Below are 23,356 nucleotides of genomic sequence, written 5' to 3'. Positions count from 1 at the left end.
ACTATTGCCTGCTTTATGGTAACTAGATTTCATTAATATCTGTTTTTTTTTTTAAACTTCAAATTAGTTATATAGTTAAATACATAAAAATAATCATTGAGAAAATAACATCTTAGGCTAGGCTTTTGACATTTTTACAGGAGAGATGAGAGATGAGACATTGAAGAAACTTTCAACAATACATCATGATTCATGAGCATATCCAGTTATCAACTAAATCGTGCATTAATTACGTTTTTATAATATTTGAAAATTGATTAGAGAAATTCATTAGCTTTGTTATTTATATTAAATAATTATATATTTTTTTATATCTTTTGTGCATGGGAAAAAATAAAAACTCAGAGTGGCAGTGGTCGAGAGGCCATTTTCAACTTTGGCAGACACAGTAAAACAAGATGGAAATGACACTCTCTGTATCTGAATTATCCAGGCTCTGCATTACATATACATACAAATTTTACACATTTATTCCATGCGTGAAGGTTTATAATTATATGAAAACAAAATAGTTAAAGAATAACAATTTCAAAAACAGTTAAAAGCAAATCATAAGCCTAATATCTTGGCAAATTAAAATTTTATTTTTCTTCAAACCCTAAATTTTGACTTGCACAAGAAAAAAGAAGGCTTATTATAGAAACTTTAAAATTAAATTAAATAATAAATCAAATATTAGAGAAAGAAAGATATGAACATACTCCCAAGTTTCAAGAGACACATTGTCAGCAAACATCCAAATTATCGTCATTCTCGATTCTATCTTCATATCTTGGTTAAAGACCATATAATAATTCCAAATACTAATGTGTCGTATAACACCATTATGTCTCAATTTAAAAACTAAACCACATCTTATTATAATTCGGTAACACACATGACACATATGGTTGATTTAAAATTAGCATGAACTCATTCATATTCAATTTTGTTTTGCTATCTTCGTATTGAACGTATATTGAGGAGTGATATTTTAGCTGCTAATCTAGCTATAATACATGAACCATTGTGTTAGAATAGTTTACAAAAAATGTCACAAAATATTTGACATCTCATATAATTCATAAGCCATATGTCCTAACATACAATATATACAATGTGACATGGGAAAGAAATTGCGAGATCAAACTTAGAAACTAGCTTTATTAGGCTTTTGATAATACGTAAGATAATTAAAAGACTCAATAATCACTAATCCTAACCTTTTATTAAAAAAAATTTGTCAACTAAAACTAAACTTACACATTTTTCCTATACTTAGACACTTTGTTGATTTTTTCACCAAGGTAAGATCCAACCTTACATACATTTAATATTTTGATCGTTTAAGATTTTTAAAGTTCTTGAAAATGGAGTATTACAATAGATTCATTAGCAAAACATTATTAGTTTTATTTTTTCCTCATTCATTAGCAAAACAAAGTTAACTGATCATTATAATCCCACAAAATTAACTACACTAGATGTAGTAAAAATCTGGAAAAATTAGTAAATAGAGTAACATATTTTTAAAATAGGAAAACAAAGGGTACGTGGGTGTGTGTGTTGGTTATTGGGAAACTAAAATCCCACCCTCTCAGACGCAATACATTTACACTTTTTTTTTATTAAACATAAATCTCAAAATCTCTTCTCTGATTTCTTTCTCTCTCTCACACACAATATAGTAATTTCGTATTTATTAATGATGAATCCTCCAGCCGTACTGATTCGCCATCTTTTCACCTCTTTAATGAATTCTCTCCTCACTCCCTCCTTCCCTTTTAACTTCACTTTCTTCTTCTGATAACCCAACTCCTTAAGAAAGCTCACTTCTTTTTCCCCTGATTCCCTTTGTGTCATCATCTTTCATCATCTTCTTCTTCTAAGAATCAACAACAATGCAGAGCAGCTTCAAAACCGTTCCTTTCACTCCTGATTTCTACTCTCAGTCTTCTTACTTCTTCAGGTAACAACACTTCTCCTTCTCTCTTTTTCTCTTCTTAAAAAGCTTCAACAACAAAAAAAAAAACCAATCTTTTTTGTTCTTAATGGAAAAACAGAGGAGATAGTTGTCTTGAGGAGTTTCATCAACCAGTCAATGGTTTTCACCATGAAGAAGCTATCGATTTAAGTCCAAGTTAGCTTCTTTTTCTCTTCCTTTTTTCTTACAAGTGCAAAAAGGTTTAAGCTTTGTTGAAAGAATCTCAAGTAGGTTCCATTTTCTGATTTCCTGCAGATGTCACTATTGCTTCAGCTAACTTACACTACACGACGTTTGATACGGTAAAAAGTTCACCAAACCCAAATTTTTAAAATAGAAAAAAGTTTCCGTTTTTTTAGCTCAGACTTTCTATGTATGTATGTATACTCTGTTTTTTAGGTTATGGATTGTGGTGGTGGTGGTGGTGGTGGCTTGAGGGAGAGACTTGAAGGAGGAGAAGAGGAGTGTTTGGACACAGGGCAACTAGTGTACCAGAAAGGGACAAGATTAGTAGGAGGAGGAGTAGGAGAAGTGAACAGCAGTTGGTGTGATTCGGTTTCAGCTATGGCTGATAACAGTCAACATACTGACACTTCCACAGATATTGATACTGATGACAAGACTCAGGTTTTGTTCCTTTGTCTTCTTCAATAACCAATCTCTCTGTCTGTCACAACCAAAAAAAAAGATAAAAAGATTCTGTCTTTTTTTTCTTTCATTTCTGTTTTGTTTCTTCTACACTTGTTGGAGTTTTGTTTTGTCCCTTTTGTTTTTTTTTATAATTTCTCATTGATATGTCACCTTGGTATTCGATCAATATTGTTTGCTCAGATTATGTCTGTTTCAATAAGAGCTTGTCTGTTTTGTTTTTTGGTTTAATGGGACACAACATGGATGATTGGTTTGTTGAATTTACTACTAAAATTTACAAGTTTCTTCCTTTTTATGGTTATGAACTTATGATATGAAAAACGTTACTTGGCCGTGTTGATGTTGCTTGTAAAGTTTGTTGTTTCATTATTTATAGTTGCATTGATGTATATTGATTGGTTTGTGTTATATAGTTGAATGGAGGTCATCAAGGGATGCTATTGGCTACAAATTGTTCAGATCAATCCAATGTGAAATCTAGTGATCAAAGGGTAGATCTTCTGATTTTAACCATTTGAGTTTTGGATACGTTGGTTTATGTGTGAATGAACTTTTGACATTTTTGAATTCTTGGCAGACACTTCGTCGACTTGCTCAGAACCGGGAGGCTGCTAGGAAAAGTCGGTTGAGGAAAAAGGTATAGTAGCTGATTCAACTGTGTTTTTCATCGTCCATTATCTTTGTATTTACATTGTCTTTTAATAGGCATATGTTCAGCAACTTGAGAATAGTCGAATCAGGCTTGCACAGCTAGAGGAAGAGCTCAAAAGAGCTCGCCAACAGGTCTGATTAACACTGTTGTCTTCTTTAATTTGCATGTTCTACTAAATTGTATTAAAGGGCTTCTTTTGTATGCAGGGATCTTTGGTTGAAAGAGGAGTTTCAGCGGATCACACGCATTTGGCAGCCGGAAATGGTAAAGACTTTCAGAATCTCACATAACACTTCTTGACTCTTTGTGATCTTTTACTAAGAATGAAGTTGGTTTTGATGTTGTAGGTGTCTTTTCATTTGAATTGGAATATACACGTTGGAAGGAAGAACATCAAAGAATGATCAACGACTTAAGATCGGGTGTGAATTCGCAGTTAGGTGACAACGATCTACGCGTTCTAGTGGATGCTGTGATGAGTCACTATGATGAAATATTCAGGCTAAAGGGAATTGGTACTAAAGTTGACGTCTTTCATATGCTCTCAGGCATGTGGAAGACACCTGCCGAGAGATTTTTCATGTGGTTAGGTGGATTTAGATCATCAGAGTTACTTAAGGTAAAAGAAAGGGTTCAAAACATTTTCACAATCATTGGTTTTGATTTTTTTTTCTCATAATTGGTAACTATGTTGTTAGATATTGGGGAACCATGTGGATCCATTGACGGACCAGCAGTTGATAGGCATTTGCAACCTTCAGCAATCGTCTCAACAAGCAGAGGATGCATTGTCACAAGGCATGGAAGCTCTACAACAATCACTTCTCGAGACGCTTTCTTCTGCTTCAATGGGTCCAAACTCTTCAGCAAATGTTGCAGATTATATGGGTCATATGGCTATGGCTATGGGCAAACTTGGCACTCTTGAAAACTTCCTTCGCCAGGTAAGAAAAAATGAACAGAATGTCTCTTGTCAACAACAACATTTGTTATTACAAATCAAAGAGCTTAAAGGTTACTATATCTTTGCAGGCTGATTTATTGAGGCAACAAACTCTGCAACAGCTTCACAGAATTCTCACCACACGACAAGCTGCTCGCGCCTTTTTGGTCATCCACGATTATATTTCTCGGCTTAGAGCACTTAGCTCTCTATGGTTAGCCAGACCTAGAGACTAAATAAAAAGCCTGCATGAGTCATGATGACCAAAGGAAAAGCATAGTTCTGGTCTTAGGTTTTCATATTTACATATTTTTAACTAAAAGACCCATAACGCTCTTCTCTTTAGTGTATTAGATCATCTGTTTATTTAGTTGGTAGTGAACGTTACCATTCAGAATCAGTCATCGTTTTTTTTTATTTTACTTTCCCTAGCTAAACTGAGAAACACCTGAAGCTTACAAGATCTACAGAAAAGTTTTAAACCGTAAGAGATAATAGCCGCATTGCGTGAAAGTATCATCGAATCATGCCAGGTACAACTATGGGAGGTGTTACTTTCTCACGGCTCCATTTCTCTACATTCGAAAGCCATCCTGAAAAATCACAAAAAAAAAAAAAAAACATATTGTGTAAGCTGAATCTTTATGTTTTCATGTTGTTACATCAAGTTTGCCGGGGAAAAAAATCTTTAAAGCATTAGATGAATACCGATAGAAGGATCAGCGCCGCGGTTCTTGAGTTCTCGGGACTCTTGGCAGATAGCGCATGGGGTGCAAAAGAGATGGACTAAAAAGTCACGGCATGGTTCTTCAGGCAATGCGAAATGTTCCCTAAGCCTAGACCGGTTTGGAAAAGCGTAGAGCCAGCTACAACCAATAAAGCCTAACGCTAGATGAATCAAACCTGCGTTCATACAAGCTGCATTTCCCCCAAAATCCAAATGTTTAGATTTCTTACTACAAAAACAAATCAATTTCATTACAAAAATGGTATTTATCGGATTTGTTTCTCTTACGTATGGTTCCTCTGTTTACGATCTCGACGTTTTGAGCGAAGGAAACACATGGCATTATAGCTGTCTGAACACCTTAATGGATCCAATAAACAAAAAAAAAAAAAAACCATTTGGTTTTGAGACAACAAACAAGAAGAAAGATCAAACAAAAAACACGAAGAGATACGTTTTGGTACGTACAAATGTGAGCATCTTCGTGACAATCGCAAAGCCCTGTGGTCCATAGTCCCTGAGGAAGCTGTTCCGCGTATGGTTGATCCCGGAACGACGTCCCCTCCGCCTTAAACACCGGCCCATTCCCGTACATTTACAGTTTTATTAATAACAATTTATATAACCAAAATCAAACAATAAATAATAAACAATTCACTCTTTGATTTTCTCAACGTTATTTGTTAGAAATTATTGTAGCAGAAGAAAGATTAATGTTTCTACAGAATTAAGAATCTGGTGAGAGAAATATGGAAGAAAAAAATATTTTGAAATATATACTTTTTTTGGGTTGGAGCTGGACATACGACACCAAAAAAACCTTGAGCACAAAATTAGAGAAGATAAGCGTCAAATTTTGTTGGTGAAAAAACACATAAAGATGAAGATCTGATATTAAATGGTTAATAATGATTTATCTAAATGTAGTAGTGGTACTTTATAGTGTAATTATATGAAACTAGCTGTTGTTAATATACAAAAATAGAAAACCGTTTGTTGGATAGATAGTTTGACCATATTATACCCCCAAATTTTTTTTATCTACATTATATAAATTGTAGATGTATTTAGTTGACCAGACAGAAGTTAAATCATGGGATTTTGACAAGACAGAAGTTGAATCTCTTAAGATTTGTCATTTGTGGAATATCAATTATTACGCTTCTACAAGGTTGTAGAAAAAGTATTTACTTCTAGAAAAAATTAGAAAAAAAAAACTTAGAATTGGGGGGAAGTAGAAATAGGATTTGATCAGTGGTGAGACATTATTGTCCAGGATAGTGGTTTAACCCCAAACACATGTTGTGTAAATTGAGAAATGAAAGAGAACCTTCACTAGACCAAGCCTATTGATGGCTTTCGAGAAATTATGGTTTAGTGCATTCGATAATCAAAATTCCTAACCCATAACACCTAGTTAATCTTTAACCATAAATCCTAAACAAAAAATGGTGTTATATATGCATTTGTCCACAACATGTTTTCAACATTTCCATTATTTCCAAGAGAAAAAATGGCAGAAAAAAAATGGTCAATGTTAGTGTCTTACATTGATAATGCTGGTTTTCCAAAAGTCACGAATGTATAATAATGCTGATTTGTATAATAATAAAAAATGGAGAAAGAACAAGAAAGTGAGGTTGCCTTCAAAACGAACCACAAGAACTAGGCTTTTGTCTACAATTTGTCCGCCACTAGAATTGTCTGATTCATTCTAAGATATTATTTTAGTTGATAGTAGTAACATTCTTACAACTTCAATCTCAAATCTCAACCTTTCAACAAAAAAACTTTGATCTCAAATCTTAATAATATTATTTTTTGCTTGAACCTAAAAATAGTTGTCCAGATTCATCAATCCAAGCCATGCACCTATATGGGATATGGCCCATATCCAACAACATGCACGCTCTATAAAAAAAGGTTAATTATTTATGTGTTGAAGGTCTATTAAAAGTTAATCAAACCAATTCGAATTTTATAATTTATACTAAAAGATAACTTTTTGTAAACGAATTATTTATTGATCTGATGATGATTTTTTAAATGACTAGATGATCTATAACCGATAAGCATATGAATTCCTAAAACTTACATCTTGTAGGAATCCCTAAAGAGTATAGTAACTATATTATATACAACACAAAAACCTTTTTGGTACTTAAGATACAAACATATACTATGAGCTACAATGAAAAATAATATATACTAATACAGAACTAATTTAAGGGATCGTAGTGGTGGATAAAAGCGTCGATCTGGCACAACATCTCCAGAGTTGTGGTGTGAGCAAGCTGAGACTTTCCGAGAATATGAAACGCGTGACCAACGCCTTTGTGCAACACGCGCTTGATCACGTCCTCATTACCATCGCACATCTCCATGTTGCTGTCCATGAGCAGATCCATCTCGGCCACGCACACCAGCGTCCTTGTCACCGTCGACGACTTGATGATCATCTTCACAGGTTTACAATAAGGATGCTCTCTGTTTGCACCACGTGGCAAAGACATCCTCCACCATGCGTCGGACGACGCCAGTGTCAGCACCGCTGTTTTGTCGTTCCCCACGCGCCTCTCACTCTCCGTACGCTCCTCTCCGCTGTAGAAAGGTTGGATCAGGATGGTTCCTTCTATCTTCAGTGCTAGATCTTCGGGGGATGCTAATCTTGCCGCGACTTGCTGCGCGATGTTGCCTCCAGCGCTATCTCCTGCCAAGAATATTCTGCCAAAGTCACATTGCTTGGCCCACAAGTTATCGTTTCTTGCTTTGTTGAGCCAAAGAATGGCATTGACCCCATCTTCGTAAGCTGCTGGAAGAGGGTTCTCTGGGGCTAGACGGTAATTTACAGACATAACCAAGCACCGCGAGCGAGCGGACAATCTAGCCAAGAACTCGTGGTAACACAACCAAGAAGCCGAGCCGACGCAGAATCCTCCACCGTGGAAGTAAACAATCAAAGGGAGCTTAGAGACCGACGACTTGGTCGTGGTCATCGGGACATAGAGACGTGCCCATACGTTGGTCAACTTGTCTATAACAACATCGGAGCAAGTCACGCCGAGCTCGAGGGGTAGTGAGGGATCAACACATGGCAAGAGCTGGGATCGTTCCACGTGGCCATCTTTGTAAACTTTAATAAGGCCTTCTACTTCGTCTACGACTGGTCCATGAATGTTGGAGTTATTAGGGTTAGTGGTGGTCACATGGGTCAATTTTGTGCCTCCCATATTTTCTAAATTTTATGTGTGAATTTGTGTATAGTTTCGTGATCCACAAAGAGAGCTTTTTTTAAGAGTTTAGGAGACTGATGTGTTTGGAGATTTCTTATATAGGAGGATGTATAATGGAGGGTGATAGAGACTGGTAAGGTCGAAAATGTTCCCAACCATACTTTTTCATCAAAATACTATCAATAATTGAAATTAAACTAAATTTGTGGGCTACTGAGATTAATGTCTAGGACCGTAGATGCCCACGTGATTTTCTTCAATTCAACAATTTGACGATTCGAGGTATTCAAGTTCCAGAAGATCTAGACATCTAGTCACAACTATAGAAAATTCAATGATCTCTATTTTTTTTCTTGTATCTAACTCTCTAAACTTTAAGTTTAGAATATATTGTCGTCACGTCACTGCTGATATAATAGAAACGTGTGAATAAGACTTTAAAAGGGTTGTTCTTATCCAATGAGCGTGGGAGGCAAAATTCAACGTGACTATTTCGTTGTGAGCTAGTCGATGGACTGTAGTGATATTATTAATTCTCTTGAACTTTCCATTCACCAAATCGTATTATAGTAATATATATTGGAAAGCTGAAAGTGGCACGTGGACATCAAATATTGTGGTGGTGGGTGATAGTCTCCAACTTTTCAACGGCATAGAGTCAGACGAAGTATGGGATTGGTTGTGAAAGGTTTTGTCAAAATGCACTAATCAAAAAGATGCATTGCCCACTATTGTTTTTCATTGTTCATGCACCAATCTCTTTTTATTTATAACGTAAGGAAACATTTCAACATGTTTGTGTGTATTAGCTAGACTATTAGTAATAGTTTTAGTAGTTGAATGTACATCATTAATATATATTAGTGACCTTCATTACGTGGTTGTTCTTTAACAAGGCTTTGATGTTAATGCGAGATTTTTGTGTAACGAAAATCATATGGGAATATGGTAATGTTGTAAAGAGCTTAGAAGCAAAATTTGGTAAAATAGTAATAAATGCATGCAAGAGAAATTAATTGTCATTTGGTAAAGTTATAATGAAAAGTTGATTGAAGTATGGGTAGTGAAAGTTGATTGGTGATTTCTGTGTTAAGCCAATCAAAGAGTGGGCAAGTAGGAGGGAGCTTAGGTGGGATATATAATGTATTATAAGAGGATGATAGTGTTGAAAAAGTGAGACAAAGCCCATTTTCATGTTTGGTGAGTTTGATTTTGTGGCACATAGGTGTATAAAGTTTCAAACACAATTATCACATAGACTTTACTTCTGGTCTGCTTCATTTAGCACACTACACAATTTGTCATAGCAAAGTTCTAAACTCTTCTAATTGGTAACATAGCGGAATGGTTGAGATTACAACATTCGGTTTTACCATTCTACATGGTTGCAATCATTTCTTTTTAAAAAAAAAAAATTATTTTGTGAGAAGTTGCTCTTTCTTTTTTTGTGCTGTGATGAGATCATTCTTCACACACTTCAAAAACATAAAATTTGTTGGTCTTTTTCGCTTGTTTCCATACATAAGTAATGTTCCCCAAAAATAGAGTAGATGAATTATTGTTAAGGTTAATCTCTTTTTTTTTCTTTTTTCTTTTTGTGTTAAGGTTAATCTCAAATACTGTATTTGAATGAATATACTTAAATTAGAATTTTAAAGAAATTAAAGAATAATTCCCATATGGCTCCTTTTGTCCTTTAACTTTGAGAGATTCTGAAAGAAAAAAAAAAAAGAATAATGAGAAAGCTACACCACATTTGACACACACGAAGAGAATATTAATAATTAATCCGAAATATTCAATACACCAGATGAGTGACAAATGTAAAGGAATACAAATTACATCACGTACGATATCAAAACAACTAAAATAGATATGCATAGTTTATCGAGATATATGTAACTCATTGTTAAACCAATCTAGACATGGGTGCTTGAAGTGGAGGAGCCGAAGGTGTAGAGGCAGCAAGTCGTGCATGTCGTTCCATATTCCCATGCCACCCGATGACCAAGTCCAAATCGCGGTTGTGTTGAAGTTGCCTATACTCTTGACAAAGAGCGCATGGCTCGCAACAAAAGTGGACACAACAGTCACAACAAGGTCTCTCCTTGAGATTGTATTGGGCTCTAAGTTTGGTTCGGTAAAAGCAAGAGTAGAGACTGCTTCCTCCATACCCGGTCAACATGAATATGATCATGTACATCGCTCCGCTCACACCACACGATGTGGAACCTCTGTCTACAACCTCCGCGATGCGTCCAAAGGCAACACAAGGGCACCAACAAGTCAAGCAGCATGAGTTTATGTCCATCCAACATTCACACAAATCAGTCGACCAATCCTTGGCCTTGATACGGCCTTGGCTTGGTTGGTCGTTAGAGGAAAGGTTCATGGTGTGATCTGTTTGAACTTTTAAGAAACGATGTTTATTTTCTTGTGATTCTGTTTTTGATTACATATTTATAATTATTGTAGTGTTATGGTACCTTTTCATGAATTAACCGTCAGAAACTGCAAGGAAGCACGTAGGGACGCCTCGTTTAGTTTTGCTTTTGTTCTTTTACTGCCTTTTTGTTATTTTAAACACAAATTTGCATAAGATACAAACCGAATCATTTATTTACTGCAAATAGGCATTAGTGTTTGTAGTATTTGAAGTGGCTTCTTTTTTTTTCGTTTTTTTTCTTTTGATTTTTGATTAGTGGTGTAGATTTTTAGTTTTTTGAAAAACTTGAATGGTAATTTAGTAGTATAGATTGTACTTTATTGGTTAGAAACAAAAACAAAAAAAAACATTGGAAATGCTTTTGCTAAAAACTCATAGAATTGGTAAAATAAATTGAAAATCTAGATTCCCTAATATTTGTCTATGCTTTATGTGCAAGGCCTCTGTTTGTAACAATCGGTTTTTATACAAAATTCAGATGACAAAAAAAAAAAGATTCCCTAATATTTGGAATTTTGTTTTATAAAAAACTATAAACCTAATTATGAAAAAATACTTTTATCAGCAAGTAAAAACTGATTAAAGACGTTCCTCTAAACATGTGATTCAGAGATATTTATACGTAACTTTTTTTGCTTTCACAATCAAAATGATTTAAACAAATATACATAAAACAAAAGAATAATGTAACTTACGTTTGTTTTAGTAAATTTGCTTACAAATTACTTATTACACCATGTTCATAATATTTAACGTTGTATCACTTCCGAATCACTTCTTTCACACACATTCAAACCTTAGGAATCTGATCAACAGCATCTTTGAAACCAGCTTTTGTGCTAAGCTCCTCAAAAGCATTGACAATGTTTTGCAGCCTTGCAACAAACTCAATCAGAAGGGAAGCGAACGTAGCCAGAGACAACGAACTCGCACTTTCGTATACTTTACATTCTATCTCATTCACCACAGTACCATCAATGAAGGACATACTTGGCCACATCTCTCGGTTCTTTAACATCATACTCTCTGTTGACATCCAATGCTGAGATTGATCATTACTCTGATGGTTGTTGTTGTTGTTAGTATCCCAAATCTGGCTTAAGGATTTGATCACTTTGGTCTCGTCGTCTTTGGCTTCTTGGTCGTTTTCTCGAGCTTCTTCCGCTTCAGCTTGCTCTTTAATAGCTGCCCAGCTTTCTGAGTTGACAAGAAGATATGATTTACTATCTATTTTCATTTGTAGTGCCTCAGCTGCACGTTGAACGTCTTTCAGAATCTCTCCTAGGCTTAGGCTTAGCTTCTCCATTTTCTCTACTTTTTCTCCAAACAAACGTAATACTTTTGCTCCTTCATTACCAACTCTCCGAAGCTCGTTACTGAAAACATGTCTTTTCTCTGGAGATGCCTGCCATAACATTTCACCAAACAATAATTGAACCATTATATCTAACATAGTAACTTACAAGCCAAGTACATCAACTTTTTATAATGCTGAAAACCTGATATATATAAAGAGCTAAATTTATTTTAGAAAACTAAATATGAGGACCTAAAAGCTATTTTATCTCATTAAGTACCTTTTCATTAATATGTTTTTGAAAAGGGCCTACAATTACAACTTTTAGATTTCTTCACACATGTATGCTATAACAGTTATGACACCTATAACAAAACGGATTAGACATTTTTTCCCCCGGTTATTCAATTCATGTGCCATCATCTTTTCTTTTCTTCACATGCTAGACATTTATGACGATACACACTCAACGAGTTATGTATACTCTTCTATTAATCATTCACCTTAGTAGCAAAATGGAGCAGAGTAATAACTAATAACACAAAACAAATTGTTTAATGAATTAGTTTAACAAGGAACCTGTATTTCTGAAAGAATGCATCCATGCATTGCCATGACTGTGAACGCGCAATGCCTCACTGCACCACTAAGTTTGACATAGTTTTTCCAAGGATGGTTAAACGTTTTGTAAGGTCCATGTGGAGGCTCCCATATAGCGAAATCAAGCTGCGAAAACAGAGCTCTTTTAATGCTATAGGTATCACCATAATCCGGATTTTAAAGATGTGTCTCCACGATGCGTAAAACATACCAAAGAATCTTCTTGGCTTGTAGATTGAACAGCGGATCTGTACCCGCTGTATAATGGATCATCTGAAGCTTGGTACGTGAGTATCTTCGACGGTATTCTCTCGTATTCGACACATTGCAAGTAACCATTAACACATCCTAAGGATAAATACAAAAACCTGAAATAAGGGACATTGAAATAATAAGCTAACCATGTTATAACAGATTATGTTTTATCTAACCTTCTAGGGAATTTGCAACATTCTTGAAGTTTTTAGCCACCAGTTTATGGAGATCTTCTCCGGCCCATATCGGAAATAAAAATACATTCACAAGCAAACAAATGGTTGCACCAAGACCAATAAGCAAAATCCTGTAATAAGCAGTGCTTAAGAAGTCTCTTGAGTTGTTCCCGGAAACAAGAACGATACAATATGTCAACTTGAACACTCTGAATGCGTATTCGTATGGTTTCATGGACGCGTATAGTTTCAAATAACTAGCACCAAAACCTGACATAGACAAAGAAAAATTAAATGTTAGTATCCTCATTGTGTGTAATGAAATTGTGGCGATATAAATGTTGCAAACCTGCAAGGAATATGCAGATTACGATGATGACTTCTTCAAACTCTCCTGCTAAAACAGAGAGCTGCGCGACGCCGAGAGCAAGTCCTCCAGCTAACATTGTGCCTAATGCTCTATTGAATCCTTTAACCAAAGTTGCTCCTGAAAATTGAACATAAGAGTGACTCAATAAGTATGAGAATAATTGATCTGAAAATGTAAATAAAACAGTAAAATGCAAAGTCAATAAGTAAATCTGAACAGAGAAAATAGAAAAAATCTTTGAATCCACTTATACAAAAAGATGGATTATACAATCAACCAATTGATGTCTTTAGTTCCATCAAATGGATTCCATAAACAGAAAACTCGAAAACAGTGAAAAATATTCAATCCAAGTAACAAACAAGCAAAGAAAGTATAAGAGTTGGTCTGAAAATGTGAATAATACAGTAAAATGTAACTCAATAAGTAAATCCGAACCCATCAAAATGAAAGATGGAATCCAAAAAAAGGAACAGTCTTAGGATTAAAAGAATCTTTACTAGATTTGCTTCACATGCGCAAGTGTCTTGAGTTCAAGATTCCAACAAAACATAAAAACAAAACTCAAAGATCCAATCAAAGGATCATAAACTAGGCTATGAGTTAAGAATCAATACCGACGTAATACTCGAAAATGAGAACGACGGTGAGAATCGCCCAAACTGCGAATTTACTAGCATCTTGAAGCGGCTCTTTGAGAAAGATGACGAAAGAACAGAGTGCCAAAGCAATTCCCATCTTGATGGAGAAGTAAAGTTTCCTACGATCAGAATGTCCCAGCGCGTACAACTTCGCCGGAGCCTCGTAGAGAGCCCTCCACGAGCAACACCGGAACTTGGAGTCACGGCTATCAGCGACGTCGCTTGACTGCCAGAGAAGCTTCTCTGTGTTTTGCTCCGGTACTGATCCCATTTTACCTCCCATTAGAAATGATTCTGACAATTCTACAGAACCTGAGAGATTCTTGTCGTCCTTACGAATAGAAAGATGTTTATTTATCTATTTATCAAGATTTGTTTTGTACTACGCAATTAATGCATGCCTTCGATTCATCATCTCTAAATAATCAAGTTTTTTTAAAAAATTTACAATTTGGTGCATCTACATTACAAATTTTAATAATTGTCCGATTTATAACTTTGATGTTTTTGGTTGAAATCTAATCATTAACATATTAACCACCAAAAGTGTCCAAATTTTTTGAAACAGATGGAATTTAAAACGTGAGAATTTACATTTGTGGACCAGTAATGCATAAATGGACCGGTAAGGCCGTAATATGATTTTTTGTGACTATTAGTTATTCAGTAAAAAAATTAAAAATAGAATTATATTATTTCTTAATTTCTGTTCAATGTGTTAATGTTTCTTAAACTGTAGACTTTACCTTTTTGGCTCAGCTACATAATATTTTTTCATAGTTACCCGATTTAGTAAGTTTTTTTGTTGAATCTAAACATCAACATAATTCATTGTGACCAGTAAAAGTGTCGCAGAAATAACAACAGATATCTATGGATAAACAACCTGAGAATTAACTATAGTGGACGTGTGTAATGTAAATGGACCAATAATGTGACGGTGAACAAATTTACACACATATCTTAAAGTCTCTTCAAGTTCAAGACTCTAATAATTGAATTACAGACCCACAGTTTTGGAGAAGTTGCAAGTATCAAAGAGACGACAAGTTTCATGGTCGTGACTTGTGTGAATGTGACATTTTGAAACTCCTACTTACTACCGCATCGCATCTTACTACTTCCTAACTATGCTCAAAAGCCAAGCCCTACCCTACACAGTGTACCCACCCTCACATGAGATTTTTCCTACTTTTTTTTGAGAAACAACAATTATTTATGTATTTTGGGTGAGTTTGATTGTTTTATCCAATTATTGTATGCTGAAAATAAAAAATATCGTGTGCACATTATATAATAACTACGATGTAAGAAGTATTTCAAACTTTTACTATATATACTCATCGAATGATGTTCATGAATGACCATCATGGTGTCTTTCTCCTTAAAGGCTTTCTCATCTCATCTATCCAGTGCTACTTCAAGTCCAAAGAAAGACTCTTCTTTGGCCTCAGCAAACCTGTGAAAATAAAGAAGACGATTTTTTAAGATGAATCATGTGACATAATGTAAAAAGAATCATGTGACATATATAATGTAAAGGCCACTTTCTCAACAATTATTTGTTTTTGATAAATAAATAAAACAAATTGAGGACATCTTGCAGCGTACAATATCGATAATTATATTTTGTTAAAAATTGTGTTTTGATTAATACAAAAATTTATTTCACACAAAAAAATTTATTGACTTTGATCAAATCATGAACACTAAACAAAGATGAGGTTTTTAATTTTTGTATAAATACTTGTGGCTGTCAAATGTCATTCGAATTAAATATGATATGATTAATACTTATATGTTGAGATCTTTGAATTAGTCCCTCGAAAATACTTGAAACAGAGTCTGTATTTTTAAAAGTCTACTTCTCAAAGCTTCAGGTTTGTATTCATGGGCTTATAATAAACTCTGTATTCTTGACCCATTTAATGATGGGCCAAGTCAACAAAGCCCATAAATTTGATAGTCAAACTACTTTGAAACTCCACCCAAAAATGTGACCATATCTTCCTTATCCATATTCTCACAAAATCTCCATTGTTCTCTGAGAAAACACAAAAATGATGTCATCAATGGCACTCTCTTCTACTTCCCTCTGCTCTTCTTTCATCTCTCAACATCCAAAACTCTCCATCACTGCTTCTCCTCCATTGTTCCATACCCAAACAACCAAACCCATCTCTGTAAAACGGAAAATCATAACTCTAGCAGCTCCAGAGACACTCACCGCTGAAACAGTCACCGGAATTGATACTTCCGACAACACTCCACAACAAACAATAAAGGTAAAAACAACATATTCTTCTTCATCTTCTTGTCTCTTGTGTTACAAAACCCACAAATCTTTGTTGTTTGTGTTAGGTGGTGAAGCCAGATGAGAAATCAAGAGTGGTACTCAAGTTTGTGTGGATGGAGAAGAACATAGGATTAGGATTGGACCAACATGTACCTGGACATGGCACAATCCCACTTAGTCCTTACTTCTTCTGGCCTAGGAAAGATGCTTGGGAAGAGCTTAAGTCTACTCTTGAAGCTAAACCATGGATCTCTCAGAAGAAGATGATCATTCTTCTAAACCAAGCCACTGATATCATCAATCTCTGGCAACAAAGTGGCGGCAATTTAACTTCTCAATAATCTCTTTTTTGATTTCTGCATTTCAAGAATTCACTTTGTCTATGATTATTATTGCTATTGAGAGTTTTTTGTTTATCTAAACAATATCCAATCACATTCGACATAAAAGATTCATTTTATTGGAAAGAGAAAATGATAATAAAAGCAAACATCAAGCAACTCTGAGTTATTGTTTCCTTGAAGGACATATCAAACGCTTGATGGTTGAGATTTTGCAGAGAAGAGCTTCACCATAGGATTTAGAGACTCTCCGGTCACCGGAATATGTACACGTTAGTGTCACTTTCTTCTCCAACACACTCACCAATATTGAATATGTTTCTGCTCCAAGAAAACAGAGGAAACAAGCGTGAGAGGAAAGAACAAAAAAGTGTCTCATCTCGGAAGTAAGTAAGCTATATACTCACCGATCATCCTCGCCATTATGTCGGCGACTTTCTCTTGGCAGTCACTACATCTGATGTCTGCTGATAGAACAATCTCCTGAATCTGATAACACACAAGATCAATTAAAAGAATCCACAGAGTTGAATCATTCTAAGACAAAAGTGTTAAGAGAGTAACGAACAAGTGGCATGGATAACGATGCGACAGAAGCGAGACTGGTTTCACTTGTTCTTGAAAGCTTGCTTCTTAGTGATGGTTCAAGTTCCTCCTCGACGATTTGAGACAGAGTAGCCATGACACTCTCGTTGCACAGAGAAGATAGATAAAACAGGAAATGAAGAATCCTATAGAAACAGTCTCTTGTACAAGGAAAGATAAGTAAAACAAAAATCTAGAATCCTAAAGAAACCACCAAACCAAGAGTGGGAAACGAAGAGTGTCGCTATCCGAAAAGGATGAGTTAGCAAAACTAGTGACAGAGGAAGCCCATCTTTGCTTTTGCTTTAATCTTTGGAGAAAACTAAGTTTAGAGACTCAAGAGACATGTTAACACACAATAGAGATATAATATATGCTTTGGATCCATGACTTAGTGTCCATTAATCTGAGTAAGAAAGTCAAGTTCTTTTGGCTCCTCTTTATTTCCTCTACATTGTTTGAAAAAGATGCTTCACTCACCAAAATGCAACCCCACCAAAATCATTCAAGTTGGAGGATTCTGACTTGGTCTTAAACGAATTTAAATAGCTTACCTTTTTCACCTTACCCTACCTTTTGGTAAGCCAATCATCTATAGCACAACAAGAGATGATAATAGGTAAAAGTTTAAAATGGTGTAAGATAAGACACTCAACTTTCATCACTGTTAGTGGTTTATAACAAGCGCTCTTACTATGGATAACAAAACTTGTTGGACGATTCCAGAAAACATCAATTGTTACCAGCTAGTTACAACTAACAACCAAAGAGCATCAATTTTATTTGTTGGTCCCCTTTGGAATGCTGCACAAAACAAAACCCTATGGGCACATGGACATGGACATACTTAACTTACGTGCCATTAAGATAATCAAGTGTCCTCAACTTCGAGTATCAAATTATGCAGAAGCTATTCATAACATTCAACAAGTAAGAAAGGTACGTATCATATAGACAATGAAGTTGAGATCAAGGTAACAAGATAATTTTATTTAATGTTACATAGGTTACATGAAAAGAAAGATCCCACCAGACCAAAAAGAAAACGAATCATCTCTATGCTAAAGAGAGTAAAATGATAACTTAATTCTAAGAGAAAAACACTGATTAAGCCTAAAACACTAGCGAGGTAATGTTATTATTACCTACTTCTACTGCATCCAAAATTTTGCTGATTGAATTAAAGCACTATGCCCTACTGTCACAACATAAGTACACAAACGAATTTGGATGCCATTACGAGCTAATCCTATAATCCATCCCAAGAAAGCTTGCGAGTTACCAGTAATCTTAAAACCCAAAATCGCATTGAGCAGATGCCCATCAGGGTAATATGTACCTCACAAGAAGAAAAGTAACTAGGTCCAAGCTGATGATCATCTCGACATTAATAGACCTGTCAAATGCTGTCCATCTGAAGAGCCAAAAGTATCTTCCATGAACTTACAGTTCTCACAATCCAAAGATCTTTCACTAGAGAAACCATCATTCAAGCTAGGATCGTGTGGACAGCAACTGACAACTCGATTCCGCTTCCTCGATGATTTTTTCCACTTTAAGTCAGAAGTGACTAGGACATCTTTTAGAAGATCTGGAATTGGTCGCTTAGGTAGTGACTTTTTGGTTGTAGCTACTGGAAGAGAGATGGTGCGTTTAGCCTCAGTCTTTGGTGACATCCTACCATTACAAACACCAACATCAGACGACTTCTCATCATGTTTCACCTCCATCTCTTTTTTCTTCGTCAAAGATAGGACAGAACTCACAATATCAGATCTTGATCTTATGTTTAGCCACTCATCATCCAACCATTCCCGAGATTGTCTGAGGTCATTACGATGGAAAGCAGACATTTTCTTTTCGCCTGAGAGAAAACAGCCAAAACAACAATAATTAGTCACACAAAATAGTATATAGATAGATCTTCAACTGCAATAAAAATTTGCATTCAGAGGTGTCTTAACTCACCTGGCAAGTAAACTTCAAATTTCTCTTCAGAAACTTCCTGCACCACGATCCCTTCCCACCATCCATCACACCACCACACATCCACAGGCATACCAACCCCGATGACACATACATCATTTTCTTTGCTGGGCTTCAGCATTGGTCTTACTACTTTCCGTCCTTTGATTCTAAGATCCCCCAGATGATCACCAGCAGCAACCCGAGATGTCAAAATCCATTCCTGCAACAAAAACATGTTATCAAACTGGGCAGTAGGTACGAAACCAAAGCAAGGGTTTTAAAATGTGTACCTCTAGCTTTTTAGATTCATCGTCTGCATCCTGAATATCTTGGTACTGGACCTTAACCTTATCTTTGTGTTTCTTTAATACCAGAGCCTTAAACCAACAACCTCTGATGCCACTATCTTCAGAAAGAACTTCAATAAGTGAACCCTTTTTAATGTGATGGGAAGAACCATCTTCGTCACCCTTGAATATAGAAGCATCTGTAACAGCCAAAACAGAATCTGGACTAGATTTGCAGTCACCTTTCATGTCACCTGCGTATGATACATTCAAAGTACCAACAGGACTAGGACGGCGTCTTTTCCTTGATCTAATCCCAACACAACCAACCAATGGAGCTTTTAATCCTGGGTCAGTACCAGGGGCTTGAGCACCTTCAAATGATTTTAAAATAGATACATTCAAGTATCTAAGCATTTCTTGTCTCCAGTAACCTTCTAGTTGTGTAATGTCATACGGCTTTAAACCATCATCTCCATATAATTTCTGGCAGAAGAAAGCTACTGTCTGAACATGCATCGGCACCTTAAGAAATTTCTCATAATGCTGAGGACTAAGGACAGTAGCCAAGTAATCTATGCACTCAATACTGATATCTTGCCGATTAAGAGAAAAAAATATCTCTCTGTCATTATCATCATCAGATAAAACAGAACCAACCTCCTCAGTTTTGTGAAACCATCGTACCACAACCATCTTCTTGCCTTTAGAATCCTCATAAAGGTCTTCTATATATGCAACAAGTCTCTTATGTTGCTCCGCTAAAACATACACAAAATCATTCACCTACAATTAATTTATGAAAACAGAAAGGTCAGCTTTAACACAAGGAAAAGTAATAGCAAATCACACCAGCTTACTTCAATTAAAACATAAGAATAAACTCACAGATATTCTGACACCATTCCGGAGATAAGACTGATAATGCTTACGCCGTTTCCTGCAAGTCCAAGAAAAACCCATCCAAGAGAACGTTTTGATCTGCTGAATAGGCTCCTGAAATTTCCTATTCTGAAAAGAACCAAAACAGAAACCGATTAATATTTTTCATTATCTAACAAGAAACACCTCTATATTCCAAATCAAAACAAAAAAAATAGCACTTAGATTTAGTTTAAAGCAGTACCATAAAAGTGCTCATATTGAACCCTCCAGCATCTTTTTCAGTCATAACAGTAGCTGGTACATCTGCTACATGAGGTATCTCACCTAAAAATTGAAGCAAAACCAATAACAAAAGATCAGCAATACACATCAATAAACATTGATCTCTAATCAGAAAATCAATCAAAACTTGAAGTATATCAATTCGTGCAGACATGCTCAGTACCAAAAGGTGGAAACCGGATCTGTCTGCAGCAAAATTAAGTCATTAATAGGTTTAGCTGCAAAAGGTGCAACGGAACCAGTTAAGATCTCTAACACAAAGAAACAATATTTCCAATTTATTTAGATAAACGCACATGATGATACTAAACACCCATAAAATCAAATTATCAAATTCTTCAAATCATGTTGAGAAAAAAAAAACAGATTCTTTCAGAAATTTCAGAAATTGATACGAACCCAGATCTAAAATTCAAAATTTAGAAAAGGGTAGAGAAGAATTCGAAAGATAGATTAAGAAAAATTACCAGAAACAATAGAATCGAGCCAAAGCGCAACATCATCTTTAGAATTAAGCTTTTTCAAGACAGAGCGATTCTTCTTCAAAGCGTATCTAAAAGACATGCGTTTAGAATTCTTCAACCTCCCAATAACAGCTAGATCTGCAATTCCATCTTTCCTCTCGAGATAATAATGAACCTCCATCTTTTCTTTCGTGTTCTTCACATGTCGCTCATTCCAGCCGCAATACGACGGCGTTTCCGACGACCACGCCATTGTTAATGGATCTCTCAAATCGGAAAAATAACCCTAATTTGAGCTCTTGCTTGGGTCTCTCTCTCTCTCGCTCTCAATGCGCGTGAAGTGATAGAAATCGCAGAAAGAGAGGATTTTGGAGGCGGAATTTGAATAATATAAAAAAAAACAGAGGAGGGAGCTAATTAGGGTTTCGAATTTGGGGATAAGATTAAGGGTGGTGATTGGATCCACGTATATTGATTCGAAAGGAGCATGATTTTGTTAATTACGATTCTTATCCTCCGGTGTTAGGCATATTACTATAATACCCTTTAAGAGGGGTTGCTTCCGTCACGATTTTGGAATTTTTATAACGGAAAAAAAGACAAAAGACAAGTTGTGTAATAAAAATTGAAACGCGTGATTTACGGAGTTTTTTATTTATTTTAGAAGACTTGTTCTATTTAAATGCCAGCTGTGCTTTCACGTCTTTTTGGAATTTTTCTTTTTTTTAGATATTTCCGTATCTGTTTGTATTTTATTTTAAATTTTGGATCTTGGTAGAAAATCAAATACGGAAATGATATATGTTCTTATCTTTTGACTTTGATCGAATTTTTGGGAAAGGTTTCAGATTTGGTAAATGGAACGATTTGTTTATGAAAAGATTGCACAAAAATAGAAACAAATTATTTTCGGACATATCTTATGTATACTTTTTAGTTTGGATAATGGATATGGATCATATCTATATAAATGGAATGTTTCTTTTTACTACGTCACTACAGCTATTTACCTTCATTGTTATAAAATCCATGCATTTTAAATTTCTTGACAAAACATGGTAGATAAATATGTTTTCAACTATAACAAAAAGTTGGTTATCAATCAAATAGTATCATTATAGTTGTGAATAAACTGGTTCTGCTTACATTTAAAATTTTCAAAAAAAAATAAGACCTGAATAAGACGACGTTCCCAAAATCTTTCTTTTCCGACCAACCGTTTCTGTTTTCTACTGTTTCCGGCCGACATCGTTTCCTTGACGTCGGCCGGTTGTTTCTCTTCTGCTTTCTAGTTTCAATTCCCCTGTTCTAGTTATAAACCATTAATAATTTGGCCAATGTTTTCCACAAATTCTTTGGCTCTCTTTGTTCAAATCTTCATAATCTTCCTCTCCTTTGGGATGAGTATCAATCCGACCACAATCCGGCGAGTTTTTCGGTGGTGTGTCGATGCCTTTCCGCTGAATATCTATTTAAGTGAGTCTCTTTGTTCTTTGATTGTAATGGACTCTCATCTACATCGTCGATTCGTTTTCGACATGAATTTCTTTTTGAGAGATGATTTACAATCCCGAATCTAGGATCTTGGAGACTCAAATGTTGGATTAGATGATGGCAGGATTAAGATTCAGACAGATCTTATCGTTAAACATCATCTCCATCTATGTTCAGCGAGTATTGGCCTCTTTCTCTCACTCATGGAAGCAAGGATAAAGTTCGATGATGACGTCTTTTCATTCTTGTGCTCGAAAATCTTTACGCTACCAACTGTTCTTTTTGGATATAAAGATTGATTTTATGGATCCAAAAATCCCTTGTTAAACAGATTTTCCGGTACGTTATGGTGGCTTTGGAGGCAGTTAATCTTACTCTGAGGGAATAAAAAAATCATCGACTACACCAATAAAATCGCTTTTTATCGAAGTCATATGAAGAAATTACAAAATCTTTTCAATTCTGGCCATTGAAATATACCAACAAAGGAATCGAGATTATGGATCTATCACGGGTGATATTTACAACCAATATCGAACCATCGCCTAACGCGGGTAATGGAAATGTTTGTGTGGTTAGCGATGTAACTGATGGATCGCAACCCTTTGATTTTCAGAAAAAGTTTTGGTGCTATGTAAAAAAGAAGATAGCCCAACAAGGAGATCAAAATAGACCGGTGACGAAGGAGGTAAAGAAAAATAAGAGATTGATTAATCTGTTAGCGTGTAAGGCTTATCTACAACAGAAAGCAACGTGTTTTTCACTTTTTCGTTTATTTCGTTCAGCTTAAATATCGGCAA

The 23,356-nt window shown here is 35.5% G+C and overlaps 8 protein-coding genes and 2 long non-coding RNA genes across 15 annotated transcripts; 3 read left to right on the top strand and 7 right to left on the bottom strand.

Moving 5' to 3' along the window:
• The first annotated feature begins 1,533 nt into the window (after nucleotides 1-1,533).
• PAN (bZIP transcription factor family protein) lies at nucleotides 1,534-4,608 on the top strand. The gene is made up of 11 exons (NM_105536.4): nucleotides 1,534-1,948; nucleotides 2,043-2,119; nucleotides 2,219-2,265; nucleotides 2,363-2,590; nucleotides 3,028-3,105; nucleotides 3,192-3,251; nucleotides 3,320-3,397; nucleotides 3,473-3,530; nucleotides 3,614-3,885; nucleotides 3,965-4,210; nucleotides 4,299-4,608. Exons 1-11 carry the CDS (start codon nucleotides 1,881-1,883, stop codon nucleotides 4,443-4,445), a joined length of 1,359 nt encoding a protein of 452 aa, NP_177031.1. The 5' UTR covers nucleotides 1,534-1,880; the 3' UTR covers nucleotides 4,446-4,608.
• Nucleotides 1,709-1,964, bottom strand: AT1G09003. Its single transcript, NR_139538.1, has one exon. It is a non-coding gene; the product is annotated as an other RNA (long non-coding RNA).
• AT1G68630 (PLAC8 family protein) lies at nucleotides 3,924-5,645 on the bottom strand. Its single transcript, NM_105535.4, has 4 exons — nucleotides 5,405-5,645; nucleotides 5,225-5,296; nucleotides 4,918-5,127; nucleotides 3,924-4,802 (listed from the first exon to the last, which is right to left on the bottom strand). Exons 1-4 carry the CDS (start codon nucleotides 5,529-5,531, stop codon nucleotides 4,726-4,728), a joined length of 486 nt encoding a protein of 161 aa, NP_177030.4. The 5' UTR covers nucleotides 5,532-5,645; the 3' UTR covers nucleotides 3,924-4,725.
• A 1,298-nt stretch (nucleotides 5,646-6,943) lies between these two features.
• On the bottom strand, nucleotides 6,944-8,466 carry AT1G68620 (alpha/beta-Hydrolases superfamily protein). The gene has a single exon (NM_105534.4). The coding sequence runs from the start codon at nucleotides 8,164-8,166 to the stop codon at nucleotides 7,156-7,158; it is 1,011 nt and encodes a 336-aa protein (NP_564936.1). The 5' UTR covers nucleotides 8,167-8,466; the 3' UTR covers nucleotides 6,944-7,155.
• Nucleotides 8,467-9,976: 1,510 nt separating this feature from the next.
• PCR11 (PLANT CADMIUM RESISTANCE 11) lies at nucleotides 9,977-10,725 on the bottom strand. Its single transcript, NM_105533.2, has one exon. The coding sequence runs from the start codon at nucleotides 10,559-10,561 to the stop codon at nucleotides 10,079-10,081; it is 483 nt and encodes a 160-aa protein (NP_177028.1). The 5' UTR covers nucleotides 10,562-10,725; the 3' UTR covers nucleotides 9,977-10,078.
• A 476-nt stretch (nucleotides 10,726-11,201) lies between these two features.
• On the bottom strand, nucleotides 11,202-14,448 carry AT1G68600 (aluminum activated malate transporter family protein). Its single transcript, NM_105532.5, has 6 exons — nucleotides 13,931-14,448; nucleotides 13,293-13,430; nucleotides 12,944-13,213; nucleotides 12,724-12,860; nucleotides 12,492-12,638; nucleotides 11,202-12,020 (listed from the first exon to the last, which is right to left on the bottom strand). The coding sequence occupies exons 1-6, from the start codon at nucleotides 14,235-14,237 to the stop codon at nucleotides 11,406-11,408; spliced, it is 1,614 nt and encodes a 537-aa protein (NP_564935.1). The 5' UTR covers nucleotides 14,238-14,448; the 3' UTR covers nucleotides 11,202-11,405.
• Nucleotides 14,449-15,772: 1,324 nt separating this feature from the next.
• On the top strand, nucleotides 15,773-16,780 carry PSRP3/1 (Ribosomal protein PSRP-3/Ycf65). 2 transcript variants are annotated; one of them, NM_105531.4, is made up of 2 exons: nucleotides 15,773-16,239; nucleotides 16,316-16,780. In NM_105531.4, the coding sequence occupies exons 1-2, from the start codon at nucleotides 16,015-16,017 to the stop codon at nucleotides 16,589-16,591; spliced, it is 501 nt and encodes a 166-aa protein (NP_564934.1). In that variant the 5' UTR covers nucleotides 15,773-16,014; the 3' UTR covers nucleotides 16,592-16,780. The 2 variants fall into 2 exon arrangements, with proteins under 2 accessions (NP_564934.1, NP_001077793.1); NM_001084324.1 differs by having other exon boundaries at nucleotides 15,952-16,239; nucleotides 16,325-16,778.
• On the bottom strand, nucleotides 16,621-17,584 carry AT1G68585 (uncharacterized protein). Its single transcript, NM_105530.3, has 3 exons — nucleotides 17,160-17,584; nucleotides 16,999-17,080; nucleotides 16,621-16,912 (listed from the first exon to the last, which is right to left on the bottom strand). Exons 1-3 carry the CDS (start codon nucleotides 17,271-17,273, stop codon nucleotides 16,758-16,760), a joined length of 351 nt encoding a protein of 116 aa, NP_564933.1. The 5' UTR covers nucleotides 17,274-17,584; the 3' UTR covers nucleotides 16,621-16,757.
• Nucleotides 17,585-18,070: 486 nt separating this feature from the next.
• On the bottom strand, nucleotides 18,071-21,560 carry AT1G68580 (Agenet and bromo-adjacent homology (BAH) domain-containing protein). Of its 5 annotated transcripts, NM_001334369.1 has the most exons (8): nucleotides 21,066-21,449; nucleotides 20,762-20,816; nucleotides 20,558-20,640; nucleotides 20,320-20,442; nucleotides 19,435-20,217; nucleotides 19,145-19,364; nucleotides 18,943-19,040; nucleotides 18,130-18,853 (listed from the first exon to the last, which is right to left on the bottom strand). In NM_001334369.1, exons 3-8 carry the CDS (start codon nucleotides 20,600-20,602, stop codon nucleotides 18,836-18,838), a joined length of 1,287 nt encoding a protein of 428 aa, NP_001319349.1. In that variant the 5' UTR covers nucleotides 20,603-20,640; nucleotides 20,762-20,816; nucleotides 21,066-21,449; the 3' UTR covers nucleotides 18,130-18,835. The 5 variants fall into 5 exon arrangements, with proteins under 5 accessions (NP_177025.2, NP_001321496.1, NP_001321498.1 ...); NM_001334370.1 differs by having other exon boundaries at nucleotides 18,108-19,040; nucleotides 21,066-21,560; NM_001334371.1 differs by lacking the exon at nucleotides 20,762-20,816 and having other exon boundaries at nucleotides 18,108-18,853; nucleotides 21,066-21,560.
• A 741-nt stretch (nucleotides 21,561-22,301) lies between these two features.
• Nucleotides 22,302-22,621, top strand: AT1G08997. The gene has a single exon (NR_139537.1). It is a non-coding gene; the product is annotated as an other RNA (long non-coding RNA).
• Nucleotides 22,622-23,356: the final 735 nt, after the last annotated feature.

The sequence above is a fragment of the Arabidopsis thaliana genome (assembly GCF_000001735.4).
Source record: "Arabidopsis thaliana chromosome 1 sequence".
NCBI classification, from domain to species: domain Eukaryota; kingdom Viridiplantae; phylum Streptophyta; class Magnoliopsida; order Brassicales; family Brassicaceae; genus Arabidopsis; species Arabidopsis thaliana.
Note: the sequence above shows the minus strand (reverse complement) of the source record. Positions and strands in the feature narration are given on the sequence as shown.